Source organism: Pseudophryne corroboree, chromosome 5 (genome assembly GCF_028390025.1).
Source record: "Pseudophryne corroboree isolate aPseCor3 chromosome 5, aPseCor3.hap2, whole genome shotgun sequence".
Taxonomy (NCBI): domain Eukaryota; kingdom Metazoa; phylum Chordata; class Amphibia; order Anura; family Myobatrachidae; genus Pseudophryne; species Pseudophryne corroboree.
The window spans coordinates 614,418,505-614,439,217 of NC_086448.1; the positions used below are offsets into that span (position 1 = coordinate 614,418,505).

Sequence of the window (20,713 nt, forward strand, 5' to 3'; positions counted from 1 at the left end):
TCTGTCATAGGGAATAGAGGCTCTTATAGAGGCTATCAGAGATGTTCTACATATTCCTGATAAAGTGTCAGAGGAGTTTGAGGAATCTTATTTCAATGTAAAAAAGAAGTCCTCAGTCACTTTTCCTGTGTCAAAGGAATTGAATACCCTTTTTGAAGAACCATGGGTTAATCCTGATAAGAAGTTTCAGATCCCTAAAAGGTTGCTCTCATCTTTTCCTTTTCCTCTGGAGGATAGGAAAAAATAGGAAAATCCACCAATAGTGGACGCATCAGTCTCTAGGCTGTCACGTAAAATCGTATTGCCTGTTCCTGGTGCAGCCTCCCTGAAAGACACGGCTGATCGTAACATTGAGACTACACTCAAATCATTGTACACTGCTGCTGGGGTGGCCCAAAGATCCACTATTGCATGTGCGTGGATCATTAAAGCCATTGCAAAATGGTCAGGTAACCTAATTGAGGGGTTAGATTCCTTATCTAGGGGGGATGTTGTCTTACTCCTGCAGTATATACAGGACTCTGCGAACTTTATGGTGGAAGCCATAAAGGAAATAGGCGTGCTTAATGCACGCACCACCGCTTTGGCAGTGTAAGCATGCAGAGGCTTGTGGCTACGCCAGTGGACTGCTGACGCGGATTCCAGGAAAGGCGTGGAAGTCCTACCATTCACAGGAGAGGCCTTGTTCGGAGATTAATTAGACAAATGGATCTCCACGGCTACTGCGGGTAAGTCTACGTATCTTCATTCCGCAGCTCCCTCAACCAAGAAGACTTATTCAGCTTCTAAGTTACAGTCCTTTCGGATGGCCAAGTTCAAGGGCAAATCCAGAGGTGCTTCTACGTCCTCCAGCGACGCAAGAGGTAAACCACGCAAACCAGCAACAGCAGGTGCTCAGGAACAGAGCTCAGGCTCTGCTTCCTCAAAGATTGCAGCATAACGGTTGACCGCAATGCCTGGAAGGCTGTCAGGTGGGAGCTCGCTTACAATTCTTCAGTCAAATCTGGTCAAATTCGTGCTAGGATCCCTGGGTCATAAATCTTATTTCCCATGGCTACAGACTGGAGTTCCAATAGCTCCCACCTCAGAGATTCTTCAAATCAAGCTTGCCAGTTTCACAAGAGGCAAGTATAACTTTACAACATGCCATCCAAAAACTGGTACAGACTCACGTCATTGTTCCAGTTCCACCTCATCAGTTAAACAAGGGGTACTTTTCCAACTTGTTTGTAGTACCGAAACCAGACGGTTCGGTAAGACCAATTTTCAACCTCAAGTCGTTGAACCCGTACTTACTCAAATTCAAGATGGAGTCTCTGAGAGCGGTGATCTCAGGTCTGGAGGAGGGGGAATTCCTAGTGTCTCTGGATATCAAGGAAGTAGACAACTGGGAAGCAGACTTCCTCAGCAGACACAACCTGCACCCGGGGGAGTGGGGACTTCACCCGGAGGTGTTCAGGTGCTTGACAAGTCGATGGGGATATCCACAGATCTACATGATTACCTCTCGTCTCAACAAGAAGCTCAAGCGGTATTGTTCCAGGTCGAGAGACCCACAGGCGGTGGCGGTAGACACCCTGATGACTCCATGGGTCTATCAGATGGTGTACGTGTTTCCTCCACTTCCTCTGATCCCAAGAATTCTATAGAGAATAAAAAGTGAAAAGTTTCAAGCAGTTCTAATTGCTCCGGACTAGCCAAGAAGGGCCTGCTAAGCTGACCTTCTGGAGATGCTCCTCGAAGATCCGTGGCCTCTACCTCTTTGCGAGGATCTTCTGCAACAGGGCCCGTTCGTCTATCAGGACTTACTGCGGCTACATTTGAAGGCATGGAAGTTGAACGGCTGATTCTAGCCAGGAGAGGGATCCCTAACAGGGTTTTCCCGACTATGATCCAAGCCAGGAAGGGGCTAACGTCTAAGCATTACCATCGTATTTGGAAGAAATACGTCTCTTGGGGTGAGAGCAGAAAATTTTCTGCAGTGGAATTCCATCTAGGATGTTTCCATCTTTTTCTGCAAGCAGGAGTGGATGTGGGCCTACGTCTGGGCTCCATAAAAGTCCAGATTTCGGCCTTGTCCATTTTCTTTCAGAAACAATTGGCTTCTCTCCCTGAGGTCCAGACGTTCTTGAAAGGTGTTCTGCACATCCAACCTCCCTTTGTGCCTCCCGCGGCACCTTGGGATCTCGATGTGGTGCTGCATTTCCTCCAATCGGACTGGTTTGAGCCGTTACAGGAGGTGGACGTAAAATGTCTTACGTGGAAGACCGTCACACTGTTAGCCTTGGCTTCAGCAAGACGTGTGTCGGAGCTGAGTGCTTTGTCTCACAAAAGTCCCTATTTAAATTTCCATGAGAACAGAGCTGAACTCAGAACTCGTCAGCAATTTCTTAATAAGGTGGTATCTGCGTTTCACATCAACCAACCTATTGTGGTCCCGGTTGTCACCGACACCTCTGCTACTTCAAAGTCTTTGGATGTTGTGAGGGCTTTGAAGGTGTATGTGAAAAGAACAGCTCGTCACAGAAAGACGGACTTGCTGTTTGTTCTTTATGATTCCATTAAGATTGGATGTCCTGTTTCAAAGCAGACTATTGCACGCTGGATCAGACTTGCTATCCAGCATGCTTATTCCACGGCAAGTTTGTCATGTCCAAAATCTGTACAGGCCCCAGTGATCGCGGTGAGCGAAAAAAATTGTGGGTCCCAGGGACCCTTTACGTTAAAAAATTGGGGTCCTATTCCACAATTTCTGGGTCCCATCACATATTATTGGGGATGAGGGCAGGCAGCAGTTGGGACAGTGCTGGGGGCAGGTAGCATTTAGGGTAAAGAGGTTTAAGGGCAAGCAGTAGCTGGGGTAGAACTGGGGGTAAAGGCATGCAGTCCTGGGGGTAAGTGTAGAAAGCAGTTGGGACAGTGCTGGGGGCGGAGGGGGCTACTGTCAAGCAGTACTGTGTGTAGGTAGAAAGGGTAAATAGCAGCTGGGGTAGTACTGGATGGCAAGGAGGGGGATAGGGGCAAACAGTACTGGGGTAGTAGGGTAGATTAGCAACTGAAGCAGTACTGGTAACAAGGAGGGGGCTATCTGCAGGCAGTGCTGGGGTTAGGGAGGGGGTAAGGGTAGATAGCAGTTACTGGGTTTAAAAGTGGGCACTAGAAAAGGAGGGGTCTCTTGCTCCTGGAAAAGTGGGTGTGGCCTCACAACAAGGGGCGGTAGGTGGTAAGGTGTGGTAGGTGACAGTGTGAGTGTGCGGGGACAGGTCTGTGGGGTGATGTTGTGGGCAGTGGTGCTTAGGTCTTAGGGACGTGGCCACTCGAAACGGGAGCGTGTCAGCATGATACGCCATCCGTTTCTCATCGCTCTGGGAGTATTTCTCTCTATTCTATTCCAAATACACCTTACCTACATGGTGGTTTCAGTGCAACGGGGAACCTCTGAAGAAATGGGTCCTCCCTGGGCAGACAGTATCTTCAGTCGGTATTCACTATTCATGTAGGAGATCACCTGGATGGAAGCTGCCTGTTTGTGTAGGAATATAACCAATGCATCATCAAACAAAGGCTCACCCAGACTCGTGCTCCTGTGTCACTTCCTGACCCCTGAATCCACTCCAGCCTTCTGTGTCTCTCCAGCCCCCTACCTTTCCAGCCTTCTGCCCCGTGTGTTAATATAGCATCCGGGTCCTTTCCACAAAGCGAAAAAAAGACAATGCTTGTGTCAATCCAGCCTTGTCATGCCAGAACTCTCTCCCCTGTGCCTCTCAGCTTCCTCCTCCCGGGTGTCTCTCGGCTTCCTCCTCCCGCGTGCCTCTCGGCTTCCTCCTTCCGCGTGCCTCTCGGCTTCCTCCTTCCGCGTGCCTCTCGGCTTCCTCCTCCCGCGTGCCTCTCAGAGTCCCCCCCGCGTGCCTCTCAGCGTCCCCCCACGTGCCTCTCAGCGTCCCCCCGCATGCCTCTCTACACCCCCCCGCATGCCTCTCAGCTTCCTCACCCTCCGTGCCTCTCTGCTTTCCCCCCTCAGTGCCTCTCTGCTTTCCCCCCTCAGTGCCTCTCTGCGCCCCCCCTGCGTGCCTCTCTGCGTCCCACCCGTGTGCCTCTCAGCTTCCTCACCCTCCGTGCCTCTCTGCTTTCCCCCCTCAGTGCCTCTCTGGGCCCCCCGTGTGCCTCCCTGCGCCCCCTCCCGTGTGCCTCTCTGCGCCCCCTCCCCTGTGCCTCCCTGCGCCCCCTCCCGTGTGCCTCTCAGCTTCCTCCCCGTGTGTCTCTCAGCTTCCTCCCCGTGTGTCTCTCAGCTTCCTCACCCTCAGTGCCTCTCTGCGCCCCCTCCCATGTGCCTCTCAGCTTCCTCCCCCTGTGTGTCTCTCAGCTTCCTCCCCGTGTGTCTCTCAGCTTCCTCACCCTCAGTGCCCATTAGCTTCCTCCCCATGTGTGCCTCTCTTGCGTTCCCCCCGCGTGACTCTGTGTCCCTCTCTGCATTCCCCGTGTGCCACTTGGCGCTCCCCCCCGTGCGGCATTGCCAGTGTCCTGGGACCCAGGCGCCACGCAATTCAGGAGGCATGCCTGCTTTAGCCTCAGCTTATGGGGCAGGCCGGCCAGGGTGCGGGGGGCTGACACCGCTGCATGAAGACCAGGCGCTGCTGGCGGCATGCTAAACTGTGGCGCCGCCTTCAGTGTCACTTTCTGCCAGGGGAGCAGCTGGCGGGTGTGACAGCTCGGGGATCCGGTGTCCGGGGCAGGTGGCTACGGACACAGTGTGCGGGGAGCAGCCCAGGGTCTGTAGGGGACTCAGTGTGTGACAGCGGCCAGGCGGCAGCGGGTACCGGGCGGCGCGCAGTCGCTGGTTCTCCCGCAGCAGCTCCCCAGCGTGCAGATCTTCCGTGCTCCGCTGCTCCCTGCACCTCTACATGTGTTCCCACATCACCACACACACACCACTTTCCCGGCCCTTCTGCTGCGGCCACACTAGTTGGAACACTCAGCCGCGGGCGAATCGCATCCTTGGGACCCGCCCATTTTTAAAAAGGGAGTCCCCGGTCCTCAAAAGTGAGTAAAATACACGCCGTAGCGCGTTTTTACGATCACTGGGCCTACTCTACTAGGTCGGTGGGTTCTTCCTGGGCGGCTGCCCGGGGTGTCTCAGCTTTACAGCTCTGCCGAGCAGCTACTTGGTCAGGTTCGAACACGTTTGCAATGTTCTACAAGTTCGATACTTTGACCTCTGAGGACCTTCAGTTTAGTCAATCAGTTCTGCAGGAACCTCAGCACTCTCCCTCCCAGTTTGGGAGCTTTGGTACATTCCCATAGTACTAAATGGACCCCAGTATCCTCTAGGACGAAAGAGAAAATAGGATTTTAATTACCTACCAGTAAATCCTTTTCTTGTGCTTCATTCTTCCTGCACTGTTAGTTGGTTAAGTAATGTTGGTTCAGCCGTTGCTGTTCCTGTTTCAAGTCTGGTTAGCTTGGCTTCCTCTTGTTATGTGTGCTGGTTCGGAATCTCACCACTATTCTTATCTATCCTTCTCTCGAAGTATGTCCGTCTCCTCGGCCACAGTTTCCTAGACTGAGTCTGGTAGGAGGGGCATAGAGGGAGGAGCCAGCCCACACTATCAAATTCTTAAAGTGCCCCGTCTATACCCAATGGTACTAAATGGACCCCAGTATCCTCTATGGACTACGAGAAAAGGATTTACTGGTAGTTAATTAAAATACTATTTTTTCCTTATAGTCCCCATACTTTTCTAAGCATTTGTTCCAAGGTGTACTAAGTCCTTTGTCCCTGCATAAAAAACATCAGTGTCAAGCACCTGAAGCCAGGACATAATGGCTTGCTGAACTTCACCGTTGGGTGTGAATCGCCGTCCACCGAGGTGCTTCTTCAATGGCCCAAAGAGATGGAAATCTCTCGGTGTCAGGTCACGGCTGTGGTGGACGTGTTTGGTTGGCCGGATCGCTGCTCATCTTTAATATCTGTCCTATCGAAGGCAGTGCACCAAACCTGTGTCCGTGACATGACATTATCACCTCGACAAGTTGGCAATGAATTTCAGTTGCTGATGTGCCCTTTGAACGCAGACATCACACCACGCACCTCAGTGTTTGACCAAGTTTCCACCAGCCCCGCCATCTTACAACTGATGTTGGTACAATATGACTGATATTAGGTGCTGTCTGATGGCTCTGAGGAGAAGCAGTGGTCTACCTGCTCTGGTCTGGTGGGAAAATAGACTGAAATAGAGAACATTACATATGTGAGAGATCTTGTTATTTTACTTATTGATCCACCTTCGTAGATAGATGAAAATCAATATAGATGTATACATTTATCTACCTAACAGTACATACTAAATATATGGAACATTTAAAATAAAATTTATATTTTTTTTATTAAAATAACTATTAATCCTTTTATATGGAATCTTTGTTTATTAACATATATTTTTAAGGGCAAATCAATAGTGTTCTGTAATGTTTAGAAATAAAAAAAGATAAAACTGTAAACATTCGGGCAATGTCTCTGCTTATGGCGTATGCAAACACTGATATACATGTCAGATACACAGTTGTTTGCATCTGCCATATTAAGTTGGCAGTGGTGGATGATGCAAGACGTAGACCTTAAAAATGGGGCTAAATTCAAGTAGATTAAGTAAGTGATTGTTTTAGTGAAATAAATATTTTGAAGAAAAGCTATTTTTTCCATTGTCATTTCAGCCGCTAAACTGGAATGAAATAACTAATTAAGCTTTGTAAATGTATGTATACAATGTGCAATTTAGATACTATTGGCTATTTACTAGGTGAAATAAATAGTAAATTTATTTGCATTCCTGTTTCTTTCAGGGAAGTGGCATAACAATAGGCACAAAGGCAGAGGGTTTACTGCTGCAGCCATACGAGGAATACACAGCTGAGCTAAAACTGCTTCCCGAATTTTTTTTTGACTTTTATACCAAGAGGCCTGTGGACAGAGACAGGCTTATGACTGTTCTTGCTAATATAAATCACCTTTGGATAAGAGCTAGTTACAACACTGCCAAAAAATCAATCAGCAGGTACTTTCTTTATTATATATGTGTGTATGGACAAAACCTGTTTATGGATCTGTTCACCTATTTCTATGGATCTGCATGTATATGTCAGCACAATAAGTGGACATTGGTGGATCCATGAGGTTCTTTGGTTATGCACATAATAGGTCTTATTTATAAACATTTTATTGTAAAAAATGAAAATGAACTGTCAGGCATTGTATGTATTTTGACCGTATATGACTATAGGCCTAATTCAGACCTGATCACCCCTCTGCGAATTTACAGAGGTTTGTGATCGTATTGTCGCCGCCCAGAGTGAAAACCCTGTGCAAGTCTGCGTACGCCGCGCGAAAAGCTGTGCAAACGCCGGTCAGCTGCAAATCCGTTCGGAACTCACTCACCATTGAATGAGTTTTCCAGGCTGTGCAGTCTGTGCATAGCCCAGGACCTACTCCTACAGTGCGATAGAATCTTGCTGATCGGGGCCGGAGCTGACGTCACACACCACCCCTGAAAACGCTTGGGAACGCCTGCGTTTTACCTGATACTCCCAGAAAACGGACAGTTACCACCCCCAAACATCCACTTCCTATCAATCAACCTGAGTATGCCTAGTGATCAAAAAAGATGCTGATCAGATCTGAATTAGGCCCTATATTCCTGCTGTTCCTGCAAAACAATCAACATCAGCCTCCATTAGCTAGTTCAGGACCAGTACACAATGACCTCACATTTAGGATTGCCATATGCTGGCCTGCCCTGCTGATTCACCTGGGAGCCGAGATACATGATAATTACACATACAGGGCTTGGGTTTGAGTAGGGAATAAAGCAAGAAAGATTAACTGTGCACTGTAGGGGTGCAAACGGATAAAAAATTGCTTGCAGGGTAAATACTGGCTAATTTTGCATGTAGCCCACAAATGCTGGACAAGTTTATTTTTACACTGCAATTTAGATTTCAGTTTAGACACGCCCCTCTCAAATGTAAATCTCGTTGTGCATTTTAAATCTGCCCCTCCTGAAGTGCAACATGGTTTTACCCAAGTATGCACTGCAAAGTTACTTGGTCTTTCTTACTTTATCCCCAACTCAGAATCAGGCCCACACTCTGAAACTGCACATCCATCATGCCTAATTAGGATGCAGCTGATTTCTGTAGCATCATTGTCTGACAGTGCAATGATTACATACACATTGCATGAATACACACTGCCCAATATCAGCTGCGATATTGCTGTATGTGTAGTCAGTTAATGGATAGGCATGTTTTACAATTTGAAGGCACAAGCACAATGGAAAACCGCATTATGCTCATATATGTGCAGATGTAAGCAGGGTGTTTACAAAGAGGAAAAAGTAAATATGTTTTGCTTTAAATGCAGTCATGGTGTTCTTTTGCTATAATGACAGGATGTCTTAAAAATAATTTAAAGGTTTTTATCATTGATGGAGATGGACAAATTTGCTATTAAATTTTCCATATTGCTGACATTTTCATTTGTGCAAGTGATGCACTAGAGTCCCATCTATACAACTGCGCTAATTATCAGTACACCAGAAGTGCAGATAACCATAACCCTTTGAAAATGTTCCTCAATAGCTGCATATGAGGGGTAATTTTGATTTTATTTTTTAGAACTGATTGTATTTTTCAATATAATGAGCAAGTAGACTACACATTTTTTATTTTCAAATTTCTAAGTTTCCACTTGTTGATCCCAATTTTTTTCCTAATATTTTTCTGTTTCCTAGATTAAGCTCAGTAACATTGGATACAGCAACACCGAATGTGATCGACCTCTTGCCAGCAGTACAAGTGGAAAACTGTGAATGTCCGCCTGGTTACGCTGGAACATCTTGTGAGGTATTGGGTGAAAAGCCAGGAAACAGTATATATTTAGAGATCCAGCGGAAGGTTCCTGGTTTTAGCATTATAGTCCTAGGTGTCAGATATGCCTTTTGATCCTTAGGCATTGGGACTATGGCAGCATAGGTAATACAGAATATGTAGGCCAGGCGTGTCCAAACTGCGGCCCTCCAGCTGTTGTGAAACTACATATCCCAGCATGCCCCGACACAGTTTTGCTGTCAAAGAATGCTAAATCTGTGTCAGGGCATGCTGGGATGTGTAGTTTCTCAACAGCTGGAGGGCTGCAGTTTGGACATGCCTGATGTAGGCAGCTCAAGAACAGGGACAGCAAGGATTCAGGGAAGTGACAGTAGACAATTAAATACAATTAAAAGCAAAACATGGACATGTTATGTTCCACATTAATTGCATCATATCCTATAGTAAAGAAATAAAGTTATTTAAAGGGTTTGTACATAGGACATTATTTCACCAACTATATCCCCCCTCAGCTACCTTCCTTGACCCTTTATGCGTAGTCTCATGCTGAGATACCTCTGACTTAACAATTAATTATATACAGGTGTGCCCTCATACATCTTGCCTCAATATGCAATTTTTTGCTGAAAATGCGTCTTATTCACATTGCTATGTGAATAAGATGCACAAGCAGACTCTGCTGATTAAAATTATATGTGGCATGCCTATATTCTGTGTGTGACTGCAGTTGTATCCAGCGACGACTCCTACCTGGATGGAGGAGGGGGGCTACTGCTGACCATGTTGCCTGGTTCCTGATGCCTTGTCTCCGCCACCGTCAGGTCCCGGCACTTGTACAATGTAGCTGACAGTGCAAAACCCTGTCTTATATGGACTGCATCATCTTCAGCCCATAGAAGTCAGCTAGGGCAGCCTGAAAGGTAGGGGGCTGGATGTAATGCTGCCCGAGTTCGGCAGCCGTGAGGGATGCTGGCCGAACTTGGACTTTTTTTAAATAGGCAATCACTTACAAGGCAAAACTATGCCTTGTAAGTGATTGCCCTTTTAAAAAAATGTCAGAGTTCAGCTGGCATCCCGCACGGCCGCTGAACTCAGGCTGCATTACATCCTGCCCGGGGAGTGGCTTTCTACAGAAATGGCTTGCAAATCGTAGTCTGGTATGACAGTCCCAGAGGGAGGAAACACCTCCCAATGGGACTGCCTGTCCTGCGGGTGACTGGCAAGTAGGACTTCCAATAGGAAGTCACTGCCAGTCACAGTGTAGCCAGTGCAGTCTCACAGACTGCATCTGGCTCACTGAGCTGTGCTGGTGGATTTTACTGGGGTGGCTGCAGTCCTCCAACCCATAGCTAAAATCTGCCACTTGTTGTATCTGCATACGAAATGCTGCCTTGCAGTGTTTTCTGGGAAAACACTGTAACTTAGTATTTCGTATGCAGATACAGTCGCAATCACACACAGAACATAGACATGCCACATATCATTTTAATCAGCAGAGTCTGCTCCTGCGTCTTATGCACATAGCGATGCGAATAAGACAGATATTTGGGGGGAAATGGGCTGTTTGATTTGACTGCAGCAACAATGTAGGAGGACACATCTGTACCATAATTCAAGACTGTTGCTACATTCAAGACTTCAGGCAGCTCTGTCTGGAGACTTCACAGAACAGTTGGATCAGTCGAGTGTATGCCCCCAAGGGGCCGGATGTAATGAGGACCAAGTTGACTGGAGGTGCGTGTTCCAGGCCGTACTCATACTTTTTTTCTCTAACGTCCTAGAGGATGCTGGGACTCCGTAAGGACCATGGGGATAGACGGGCTCCGCAGGAGACATGGGCACTTTAAGAAAGACTTTGACTCTGGGTGTGCACTGGCTCCTCCCTCTATGCCCCTCCTCCAGACCTCAGTTTGATACTGTGCCCAGTGGAGACTGGGTGCATTTCAGGAGCTCTCCTGAGTTTCCTGTAGGAAAGCATTTTTGTTAGGTTTTTTATTTTCAGGGAGCCTGCTGGCAACAGACTCCCTGCATCGAGGGACTGAGGAGAGAGAAACAGACCCACTTCTCTGTGTTTCAGGGCTCTGTTTCTTAGGCTACTGGACACCATTAGCTCCAGAGGGATCGGTACGCAGGTCTCACCCTCGCCGTCCGTCCCAGAGCCGCGCCGCCATCCTCCTCGCAGAGCCGGAAGAAAGAAGCCGGGTGAGTATGTGAGGAAAAGACCATCTGAGGCGGCAGAAGACATGATCTTCACTGAGGTAACGCACAGCACTGCAGCTGTGCGCCATTGCTCCCCTTCACCTCACACACCTCGGTCACTGTAAGGGTGCAGGGCGCAGGGGGGGGGGGGCGCCCTGGGCAGCAATATAAACCTCTATTATGGCAAATACACATATATACATGTATAGCTGGGCACTGTACATGTATATAAAGAGCCCCCGCCATGTTATTGGAAAATTTGAGCGGGACAGAAGCCCGCCGCCGAGGGGGCGGGGCTTCTCCCTCAGCACTCACCAGCGCCATTTTCTCCACAGCACCGCTGAGAGGAAGCTCCCCGGACTCTCCCCTGCTTAACACACGGTGGCAGAGAGTTTTAAAGTAGAGGGGGGGCACATAATTGGCGCATATACACAAAACAGCGCTACTGGGTAAACATACTGTGTTTTTTCCAGGGTCATATAGCGCTGGGGTGTGTGCTGGCATACTCTCTCTCTGTCTCTCCAAAGGGCCTGGTGGGGAACCTGTCTTCAGAAAAGAGCTTCCCTGTGTATGTGTGGTGTGTCGGTACGTGTGTGTCGACATGTCTGAGGTTGAAGGCTCACCTAAGCAGGAGGGGGAGTTTATGAATGTTAGGTCTCCGTCGGCGGTGCCGACGCCGGACTGGATGGATATGTGGAATGTTTTAAGTGCAAATGTTAATTTATTGCACAAAAGGCTAGACAAAGCCGAAGCTGGGGCACAGTCAGGGAGTCAACCCATGCCTGTCCCTATGTCGCCGGGACCTTCGGGGTATCAGAAGCGCCCAGTATCCCAAATAGTTGACACAGATACCGACACGGATTCAGACTCCAGTGTCGATTACGATGGTACAAAATTACAGCCAAAGGTGGCTAAATGTATTCGATATATGATTATCGCAATAAAAGATATTTTGCATATCACTGAGGAACCCCCTGTCCCTGACACGAGGGTACACATGTATAAGGGAAAGAAACCTGAGGTCTCCTTTCCCTCCTCTCATGAGCTGAACGAATTATGTGAAAAAGCGTGGGAAACTCCAGACAAAAAACTGCAGATTCCCAAAAAGGATCCTAACAGCGTCCCTTCCCGTCGCAGGACAGGATACGGTGGGAATCCTCCACTAGGGTGGACAAAGCCTTGACGCGCTTATCAAAAAAGATAGCGCTTCCATCCCAAGATACGGCTATCCTCAGGGATCCTGCTGACCGCAAGCAGGAGGTTACCTTGAAGTCCATTTACACACATACTGGTACGTTCCTCAGACCGGCTATTGCGTCGGCCTGGGTTTGTAGTGCTGTAGCAGCATGGACAGATTCCTTATCAGCGAATATTGAGACTCTTGATAAGGATACCATTTTAATGACCCCAGCAGGGGCGGAACTCTGGGAGGCAGTGGAGTCGGCTGCCGCCGGGCTCCTGGCCTCAAGGGGGCGCATCTCCTCCACACTGTCTCCCGCTGCCTGACTCCTGAAGAGGAGCTTTCGTGTCAGTGTCAGGGGGAGCCCGCAGATCAGGAGGACTGGAGGAGCTACTCGCAGCCTGGAACCTGTCACCGGAAGAGGAGGAGCTCGTAGCAGCATGAGCACCCTCAGCGTTCTGAGGGAAAATCCCACCGGCCAGCCGCTGTGTGCTCCGGCTCTGCGGGTAAGTGGAGGTCCAGGGCAGCCTCACTTACCCTTCCTTGTGATGGTCACATAATCGTGCGTGCCGAATGCCGGTGATTGGGGGGCGCGCGCGCGGGGTGGGGGGGGGGGTCTTATTGTATACATTGCTGGGAGGTGCTGCACTTCGGATCCCTTCAATAATGACACACACAGCAGCACCATTATATAATCAATATTTCAATCTGGTACTATAGATTGTCACCAGGATACCATACCTGATGACAATCTATAGTACCAGATTGAAATATTGATTATATAAAGGTGCTGCTGTGTGTGTCATTAGTATTACTGAAGGGATCCTAAGTGCAGCACCTCCCAGCAATATATTAAAACTTCTTGTGGGGGCACCAGAATAAGTAAATGTATAGAGAGAGAGAGAGATGTGGAATTCAGTGGCACTCCACAGACTTGAATATATTAATAATAAATAATTAATCCATGAATTAAATAAAGTATGGAGTATTAACTGTATAGAAGTCTGTGGAGTGCCACTGAATTCTACATCTATATGAGACCGTTGCTTTGACCTAAGGAGGGCACCACAGCAAGAATTAATTGTACCCTCAAAGGAGTGTCAGGCTCACAGTCCTATAAAAAAATAAAATATATAGATAAATAGATAGATAGAGATAGATGATAGATAGATATAGATATAGGCAAAGTGTGACATCCCTAGATGCTCCCAACACCAGGTAAGAGATACTGCATGGCACTCCAGGACGTCTTTGAATCAATTACATTTTACTGCAATATATAACCCAGAATCGTTGATATATTGCGGTAAAAGTTTATTGATTTAAATAAGTCCTGGAGTGCCATGCAGTATCTCTCACCTGGTGTTGGGAGCATCTAAGGAAAGGACGCCACACTTATATACATCATTATCAGCAAGGGCACCCAGGCAACTGCATATACAATAGTGAGTACTGAACCACAAGATGAATATATATATATATATATATAGTATTATCATTTACTGTATCAGTGCGCAGTATGTTAGTGTCCATGGAATACAGTGACTTGCATACTCCCTTTTGTGTGGACGGTGTAATGGTTATCATTATGCATCACAGCACTGAGGTCATGGGTTCTGTTCCCGCCATGGCCCTGACTGTGTAGAGTTTGTATAGTCTCCCATTGCTGGCGTGGTTACCACCAGGTACTCTGGATAGGTAGGTTATTTGGCTCCCAACAAATATTAACCCTAGTACATGAGTGTACAGGGGCAGACTACATTGGCCAAGTATTTCTTATCTGCCATCAAATTCTATGTGACAGGTCTCGCAATAGTACAGCTGTCTGGTTCTCGCCTCTGGCCGGGGAGAAGGAGTGCAGACTAGAGTCCTGGGAGCTGCTATCCACCTCCTCCTTCTCCAGTGTGACCTGCCACCTCCACACTTCCCTATGATTTGTCCCTGAACTGTGATCAGGACTAATGCTAGGAGAGAAAGCCTTGTGATGAACATCTGCTTAATTCTCCACGTCCGCCACCCTGCCTGCTGTATGTGAGAGTGTAGAGAGCAGTCACTGGACGTTGTGCCCCCTATACTGAGCGGGATATCAGAGTTATTTCTGCGTCTTCCGTCATTCTGCTGCGGAGCCCATCCACACACTGCTGATGCGGGGGTCACCCACTTTATAGGCTGCTACACAGGTACTTATGGTGTTAAAATAGGAAGAAGAGCTGTTGTGTAGCCTACACATGGAGCCCTTCTCATCAATCCCTATAATTATGGGGATTGTTATTAACTGCGCCAGGGCAGTCGGACTTAATCCCCTGCTGTATTGTTCTTGAAAGTGGCGTTTGTGTGTTGTTTATATATATACTGTATATCGGCACACCACTGCGCCAAAGCATCTACATTGTGACACGCTAGTGGGTGAGGGAGTACTGTAGATTTGCTATAATGGTATGCTGGTGTCTATTTTATTGTGATGACTGACTTGGAGTGCCGTCCACTTTGTATGTGTATATATATTACTATTGGGAAAGGCACCTGAGCACGCTACTACTGTTCAACATGAGTGCCGGATAGCTACATATGAAGGGCGTGTGTGTAGGAGGGGGGGGGGGGGGCACCAACACTTATCATGCCTCCGGGCGACTGGGGCGAACTTACGCCACTGGACCCCAGGGCATATAAAAGATGCTGTCTTGTATATGAGGGATGCTCAAAGAGACATTAGTTTACTGGGTTCCAGGATAAACGCTATGTCTATTTCTACTAGGCGTGTCTTATGGACCCGACAGTGGACTGGTGATGCCGACTCCAAGAGACATATGGAGTTGTTGCCTTACAAGGGTGAGGAATTGTTTGGAGAGGGCCTCTCGGGCCTTGTCTCCACGGCTACGGCAGGTAAATCAAATTTTTTGCCATATATTCCCTCATAATCTAAGAAAGCGCCTCATTATCAAATGCAGTCCTTTCGTTCCAATAAAAACAAGAGAGTACGTGGATCGTCCGTTCTTGCCAGAGGTAAAGGCAGAGGAATAAAGCTGCACAACACAGCTAGTTCCCAGGAACAGAAGTCCTCCCCGGCCTCTGCAAAATCCACCGCAGGACGCTGGGGCTCCCCTGAGGGAGTCCACTCCTGTGGGGGCACGTCTTCGACTGTTCAGCCACATCTGGGTCCACTCACAGGTGGATCCATGGGCAATAGAAATTGTTTCCCAGGGTTACAAGCTGGAATTCTAAGAGGTGCCTCCTCGCCGGTTTTTCAAATCGGCCCTACCGAAAAAAACCCTGGTAAGGGAGATAGTGTTACATGCGATTCACAAATTGTGTCTTCAACAAGTGGTGGTAGAGGTTCCCCTGCTGCAAAGAGGGCAGGGGTACTTCTCAACTCTGTTTGTGGTCCCGAAACCGGACGGTTCGGTCAGACCCATTTTAAATTTAAAATCCCTGAACCTTTACTTAAAACGGTTCAAGTTCAAGATGGAATCGCTCAGGGCGGTCATCGCCAGCCTAGAAGGTGGATATTTTTTGGTATCTCTGGACATAAAGGATGCATACCTGCATGTTCCCATATATCCTCCTCATCAGGCGTACCTGAGATTTGCGGTACAGACGTTGCCGTTTGGGCTTTCCACGGCCCCGAGAATTTTCACCAAGGTAATGGCGGAAATGATGGTGCTCCTGCGCAAGCAGGGTGTCACAATTATCCCGTACTTGGACAATCTCCTCATAAAGGCGAGATCACGGGAGAAGTTGCTGAACAGCGTATCACTTTCACTGAATGTGTTACAGCGAAACGGCTGGATTCTCAATATTCCAAAGTCGCAGCTGAATCCTACAACTCGTCTGCCCTTCTTGGGCATGATTCTGGACACAGACCAGAAGAGGATTTTTCTTCCGACGGAAAAAGCGCAGGAACTCATGACTCTAATCATGAACCTGTTGAAACCAAACCAAGTGTCAGTACATCATTGCACTCAAGTTCTGGGAAAGATGGTGGCAACATACAAAGCCATTCCATACGGCAGATTCCATGCAAGGACCTTCCAATGGGACCTATTGGACAAATGGTCCGGGTCGCATCTGCAATTGCATCAGCGGATCACCCTGTCCCCCAGGACCAGAGTATCTCTCCTGTGGTGGCTAAACAGTGCTCACCTTCTAGAGGGCCGCAGGGCATTCAGGACTGGATCCTGGTGACCACAGACGCGAGCCTCCGAGGTTGGGGAGCAGTCACACAGGGAAGAAATTTCCAAGGACTTTGGTCAAGTCAAGAGACTTGTCTTCACATCAACATCCTGGAACTAAGGGCCATATACAACGCCCTACGTCAAGCGGAGATCTTACTTCGCAATCGACCAGTTCTGATCCAGTCAGACAACATCACCGCAGTAGCTCATGTAAACCGCCAAGGCGGCACAAGGAGCAGAGTGGCAATGGTGGAAGCCACCAAAATTCTTCGCTGGGCGGAGAATCATGTAAGAGCTCTGTCAGCAGTGTTCATTCCGGGAGTGGACAACTGGGAAGCAGACTTCCTCAGCAGACACGATCTGCATCCGGGAGAGTGGGGACTTCATCAGGAAGTCTTCGCGCAGATTGCAAGTCGGTGGGGACTACCCCAAATAGACATGATGGCATCCCGTCTCAACAAAAAGCTACAAAGGTATTGCGCTAGGTCAAGAGACCCTCAGGCGGTAGCTGTGGACGCCCTAGTGACACAGTGGGTGTTCCAGTCGGTATATGTGTTTCCTCCTCTTCCTCTCATACCCAAGGTGTTGAGGATAATAAGGAAAGGAGGAGTGAGAACAATTCTCATTGTTCCAGATTGGCCACGAAGGACCTGGTATCCGGATCTGCAAGAAATGCTCACAGAAGATCCGTGGCCTCTTCCTCTAAGGCAGGACCTGTTACAACAAGGTCCCTGTCTGTTCCAAGACTTACCGCGGCTGCGTTTGACGGCATGGCGGTTGAACGCCAGATCCTAGCGGAAAAAGGTATTCCGGATGAGGTCATTCCTACGCTAATAAAGGCTAGGAAGGCGGTGCCGTCTACACATTATCACCGAATATGGCGAAAATGTTTCTTGGTATGAAGCCAGGAATGCTCCTACGGAGGAATTCCATCTAGGCCGTTTTCTTCACTTCCTACAAACTGGAGTGAATTTGGGCCTAAAATTAGGCTCCATTAAAGTTCAGATTTCGGCCTTATCCATTTTCTTTCAAAAGGAATTGGCCTCTTTACCTGAAGTACAGACTTTTGTGAAGGGAGTACTGCATATTCAGCCTCCTTTTGTACCTCCGGTGGCGCCTTGGGACCTTAACGTGGTGTTGAGTTTCCTTAAGTCACATTGGTGTGAACCACTGAAAACAGTGGAGTTGAAATATCTCACTTGGAAGGTAGTCATGTTGTTGGCCTTGGCTTCGGCTAGGCGAGTTTTGGAATTGGCGGCTTTATCACATAAAGGCCCCTATCTGGTTTTCCATATGGATAGAGCGGAGTTGCGGACCCGTCCTCAATTCCTACCTAAGGTGGTCTCATCCTTTCATATGAACCAACCTATTGTTGTGCCTGTGGCTACTCGTGACTTGGAGGATTCCGAGTCCCTTGATGTGGTCAGGGCTTTGAAAATTTACGTGGCCAGAACGGCTAGGATCAGAAAAACTGAAGCACTGTTTGTCCTGTATGCAGCCAACAAAGTTGGCGGCCCTGCTTCAAAGCAGACTATTGCTCGCTGGATCTGTAACACGATCCAGCAGGCGCATTCTACGGCAGGACTGCCGTTGCCAAAATCGGTTAAGGCCCATTCCACTAGGAAGGTGGGCCGTCTTGGGCGGCTGCCCGAGGGGTCTCGGCACTACAGCTGTGCCGAGCAGCTACTTGGTCGGGGTCAAACACCTTTGCAAAGTTTTATAAGTTTGATACCCTGGCTGAGGAGGACCTCCTGTTTGCTCAATCGGTGCTGCAGAGTCATCCGCACTCTCCCGCCCGTTTGGGAGCTTTGGTATAATCCCCATGGTCCTTACGGAGTCCCAGCATCCTCTAGGACGTTAGAGAAAATAAGATTTTAAACCTACCGGTAAATCTTTTTCTCGTAGTCCGTAGAGGATGCTGGGCGCCTGTCCCAAGTGCGGACTACTTCTGCAAGACTTGTATATAGTTATTGCTTACATAAGGGTTATGTTATAGTTTCATCGGTCTTGGACTGATGCTATGTTGTTTTTCATACTGTTAACTGGGTAGTATATCACAAGTTATACGGTGTGATTGGTGTGGCTGGTATGAATCTTGCCCTTGGATTACAAAAATCCTTTCCTTGTACTGTCCGTCTCCTCTGGGCACAGTTTCTCTAACTGAGGTCTGGAGGAGGGGCATAGAGGCAGGAGCCAGTGCACACCCAGAGTCAAAGTCTTTCTTAAAGTGCCCATGTCTCCTGCGGAGCCCGTCTATCCCCATGGTCTGGTCCTTACGGAGTCCCAGCATCCTCTACGGACTACGAGAAAAAGATTTACCGGTAGGTTTAAAATCTTATTTTAAAGTGACAATCATGTACAAGGCAAAGCCATGCCTTTTAAATGATTGCTGCTTTAAAAAAAAGTCTCAGTTCAGCCAGGAACCCGCAACTCCGACCAACTTGGACTTCATTACTTTCGGCCTAATAAGTCAGATGCCACCATCCCTTCTACACAACCGGTCTGTGTACTAAGCCTTAGAGATTAAAAAAAAGCCAGCCAATCAGCTCCTAACTGCCATGTTACATGCTATGTGTGAAAAAAGACAGCTAGGAGCTGATTGATTGGTAGTTTATCTCTCTCTTCTTTATCACTCTTGAAGACTTAGGGAGTGATTCAGACCTGATTGCTGGGCTGCTAACTTTGCTGTCCTGCGTTTAGATAGTCGCCGCCTCCAGGGGGAGTGTAAACTCGCCGTGCAAGTGTGCGATCCCTTGTGTACGCTGAGCTGCAAAAACTCACTTTGTGCAGTCTCTGCGCAGCCCAGGACTTACTCCTACAGTGCGATTACAACAGGCTGATTGGGGCCGGAGCTGACGTCACACACCCTTCCGGGAAACGCTTGGGTAGGCCTGCGTTTTTCCGGACACTCCCAAGAAACGGTCAGTTACTAACCACAAATGGCTTCCTCCTTTTAATCACCTTGCGAACGCCCGTGCGATCGGATTTTTCAAACCATTCCTTCTCTGACCGGCGATCACCTTTGTTGCTGTCCGACGCGCGTGCGCATTGCGGTGCATACGCATGCGCAGTTAGTATCTGATCGCCCGCTGTGCGAAAAAGCATAGCAGCGATCAGGTATAAATCACCCCCTTAATCCATCTGCCCCCAAGTCTTAGTACATAGACCCCACAGTCTTTTTGAGCTTCTCCAAGAAGAGTTGGAGAGTTACATTTAATGGCAGCCACAGCAGGTGTTATACAGGTAACAACATGTGTTGAATTGTATGGAACGATGTCATGTAACCCATCGCACACATCATAAATTTGCATTTGTACATGCAGAATAAGTTTATCATACATATACACCCACACATATCAAATGAGTTATTTAAAGTTTATCACTAATGACTAGTATTAGCATTCCATGTTATTGCTTTCGCTTCTGCAATTTATTGGGGTATATGCAATTGCGGTCGAATTGCCGCAAGTGTCGAAAAACGGGGCATTTTCGACACAAAAAAATATTCAACAATGCAATACAGTACTTTTCGACAAAAAAACGGACGTTTCAGATTCGACTTTTTAAAATTCAACAGTTATCAAATTCGACATGTCTGCAATGGTAAAAATGCGTCTTTTCGACAAAAGTATATTCAATTGAAGAATGTCGATTCGACAACAGTGCTTTTCGACAGTAATTTCGTCAATTTCATTCCGCCTCACTTTGCTGGCGGAATCTAATAAAAAAATTTAAAAACATGTTTTTTGTGTGTGTTTTTTTATTGATAATAGCATATATATTTATATTAGAAGGGATTATGTGCTTGGTTTGTCTATTAGGAGACACAAGTATTATTTATATATTTTTTAAAAGAATATTTTTTTTTTTAACTGACTAAAATAGAGAGAGCATGGTTTTCAGTGGGAAGGGGTGGGAATGGGTTAAAATCAAGAAAAAAAATGCGTGGGGTCCCCCCTCCTAAACATAACCAGCCTCGGGCTCTTTGAGCCGGTCCTATTTGTAAAAATACGAGGGGGAAATTGACAGGGGATCCCCCGTATTTTTAGAACCAGCACCGGGCTCTGCGTCTGGTCCTGGTGCAAAAAATACGGGTGACAAAAAACGTAGGGGTCCTCCGTATTTTTAACACCAGCACCGGGCTCCACTAGCTGGAGAGATAATGCCACAGCCGGGGGACACTTTTATATCGGTCCCTGCGGCCATGGCATTAAATCCCCAACTAGTCACCCCTGGCCGGGGTACCCTGGAGGAGTGGGGACCCCTTAAATCAAGGGGT

The 20,713-nt window shown here is 47.8% G+C and overlaps 1 protein-coding gene across 1 annotated transcript in view; it reads left to right on the forward strand.

The window, feature by feature from the left end:
* The window catches only part of LAMA1 (laminin subunit alpha 1), a 376,319-nt gene that overhangs the window by 135,849 nt on the left and 219,757 nt on the right, over nucleotides 1–20,713 (forward strand). The window contains exons 14-15 of the mRNA XM_063923508.1: nucleotides 6,841–7,052; nucleotides 8,787–8,898. Of these exons, the coding sequence (XP_063779578.1) occupies nucleotides 6,841–7,052; nucleotides 8,787–8,898 (324 nt within the window). The remainder of the gene's footprint in view (nucleotides 1–6,840; nucleotides 7,053–8,786; nucleotides 8,899–20,713) is intronic.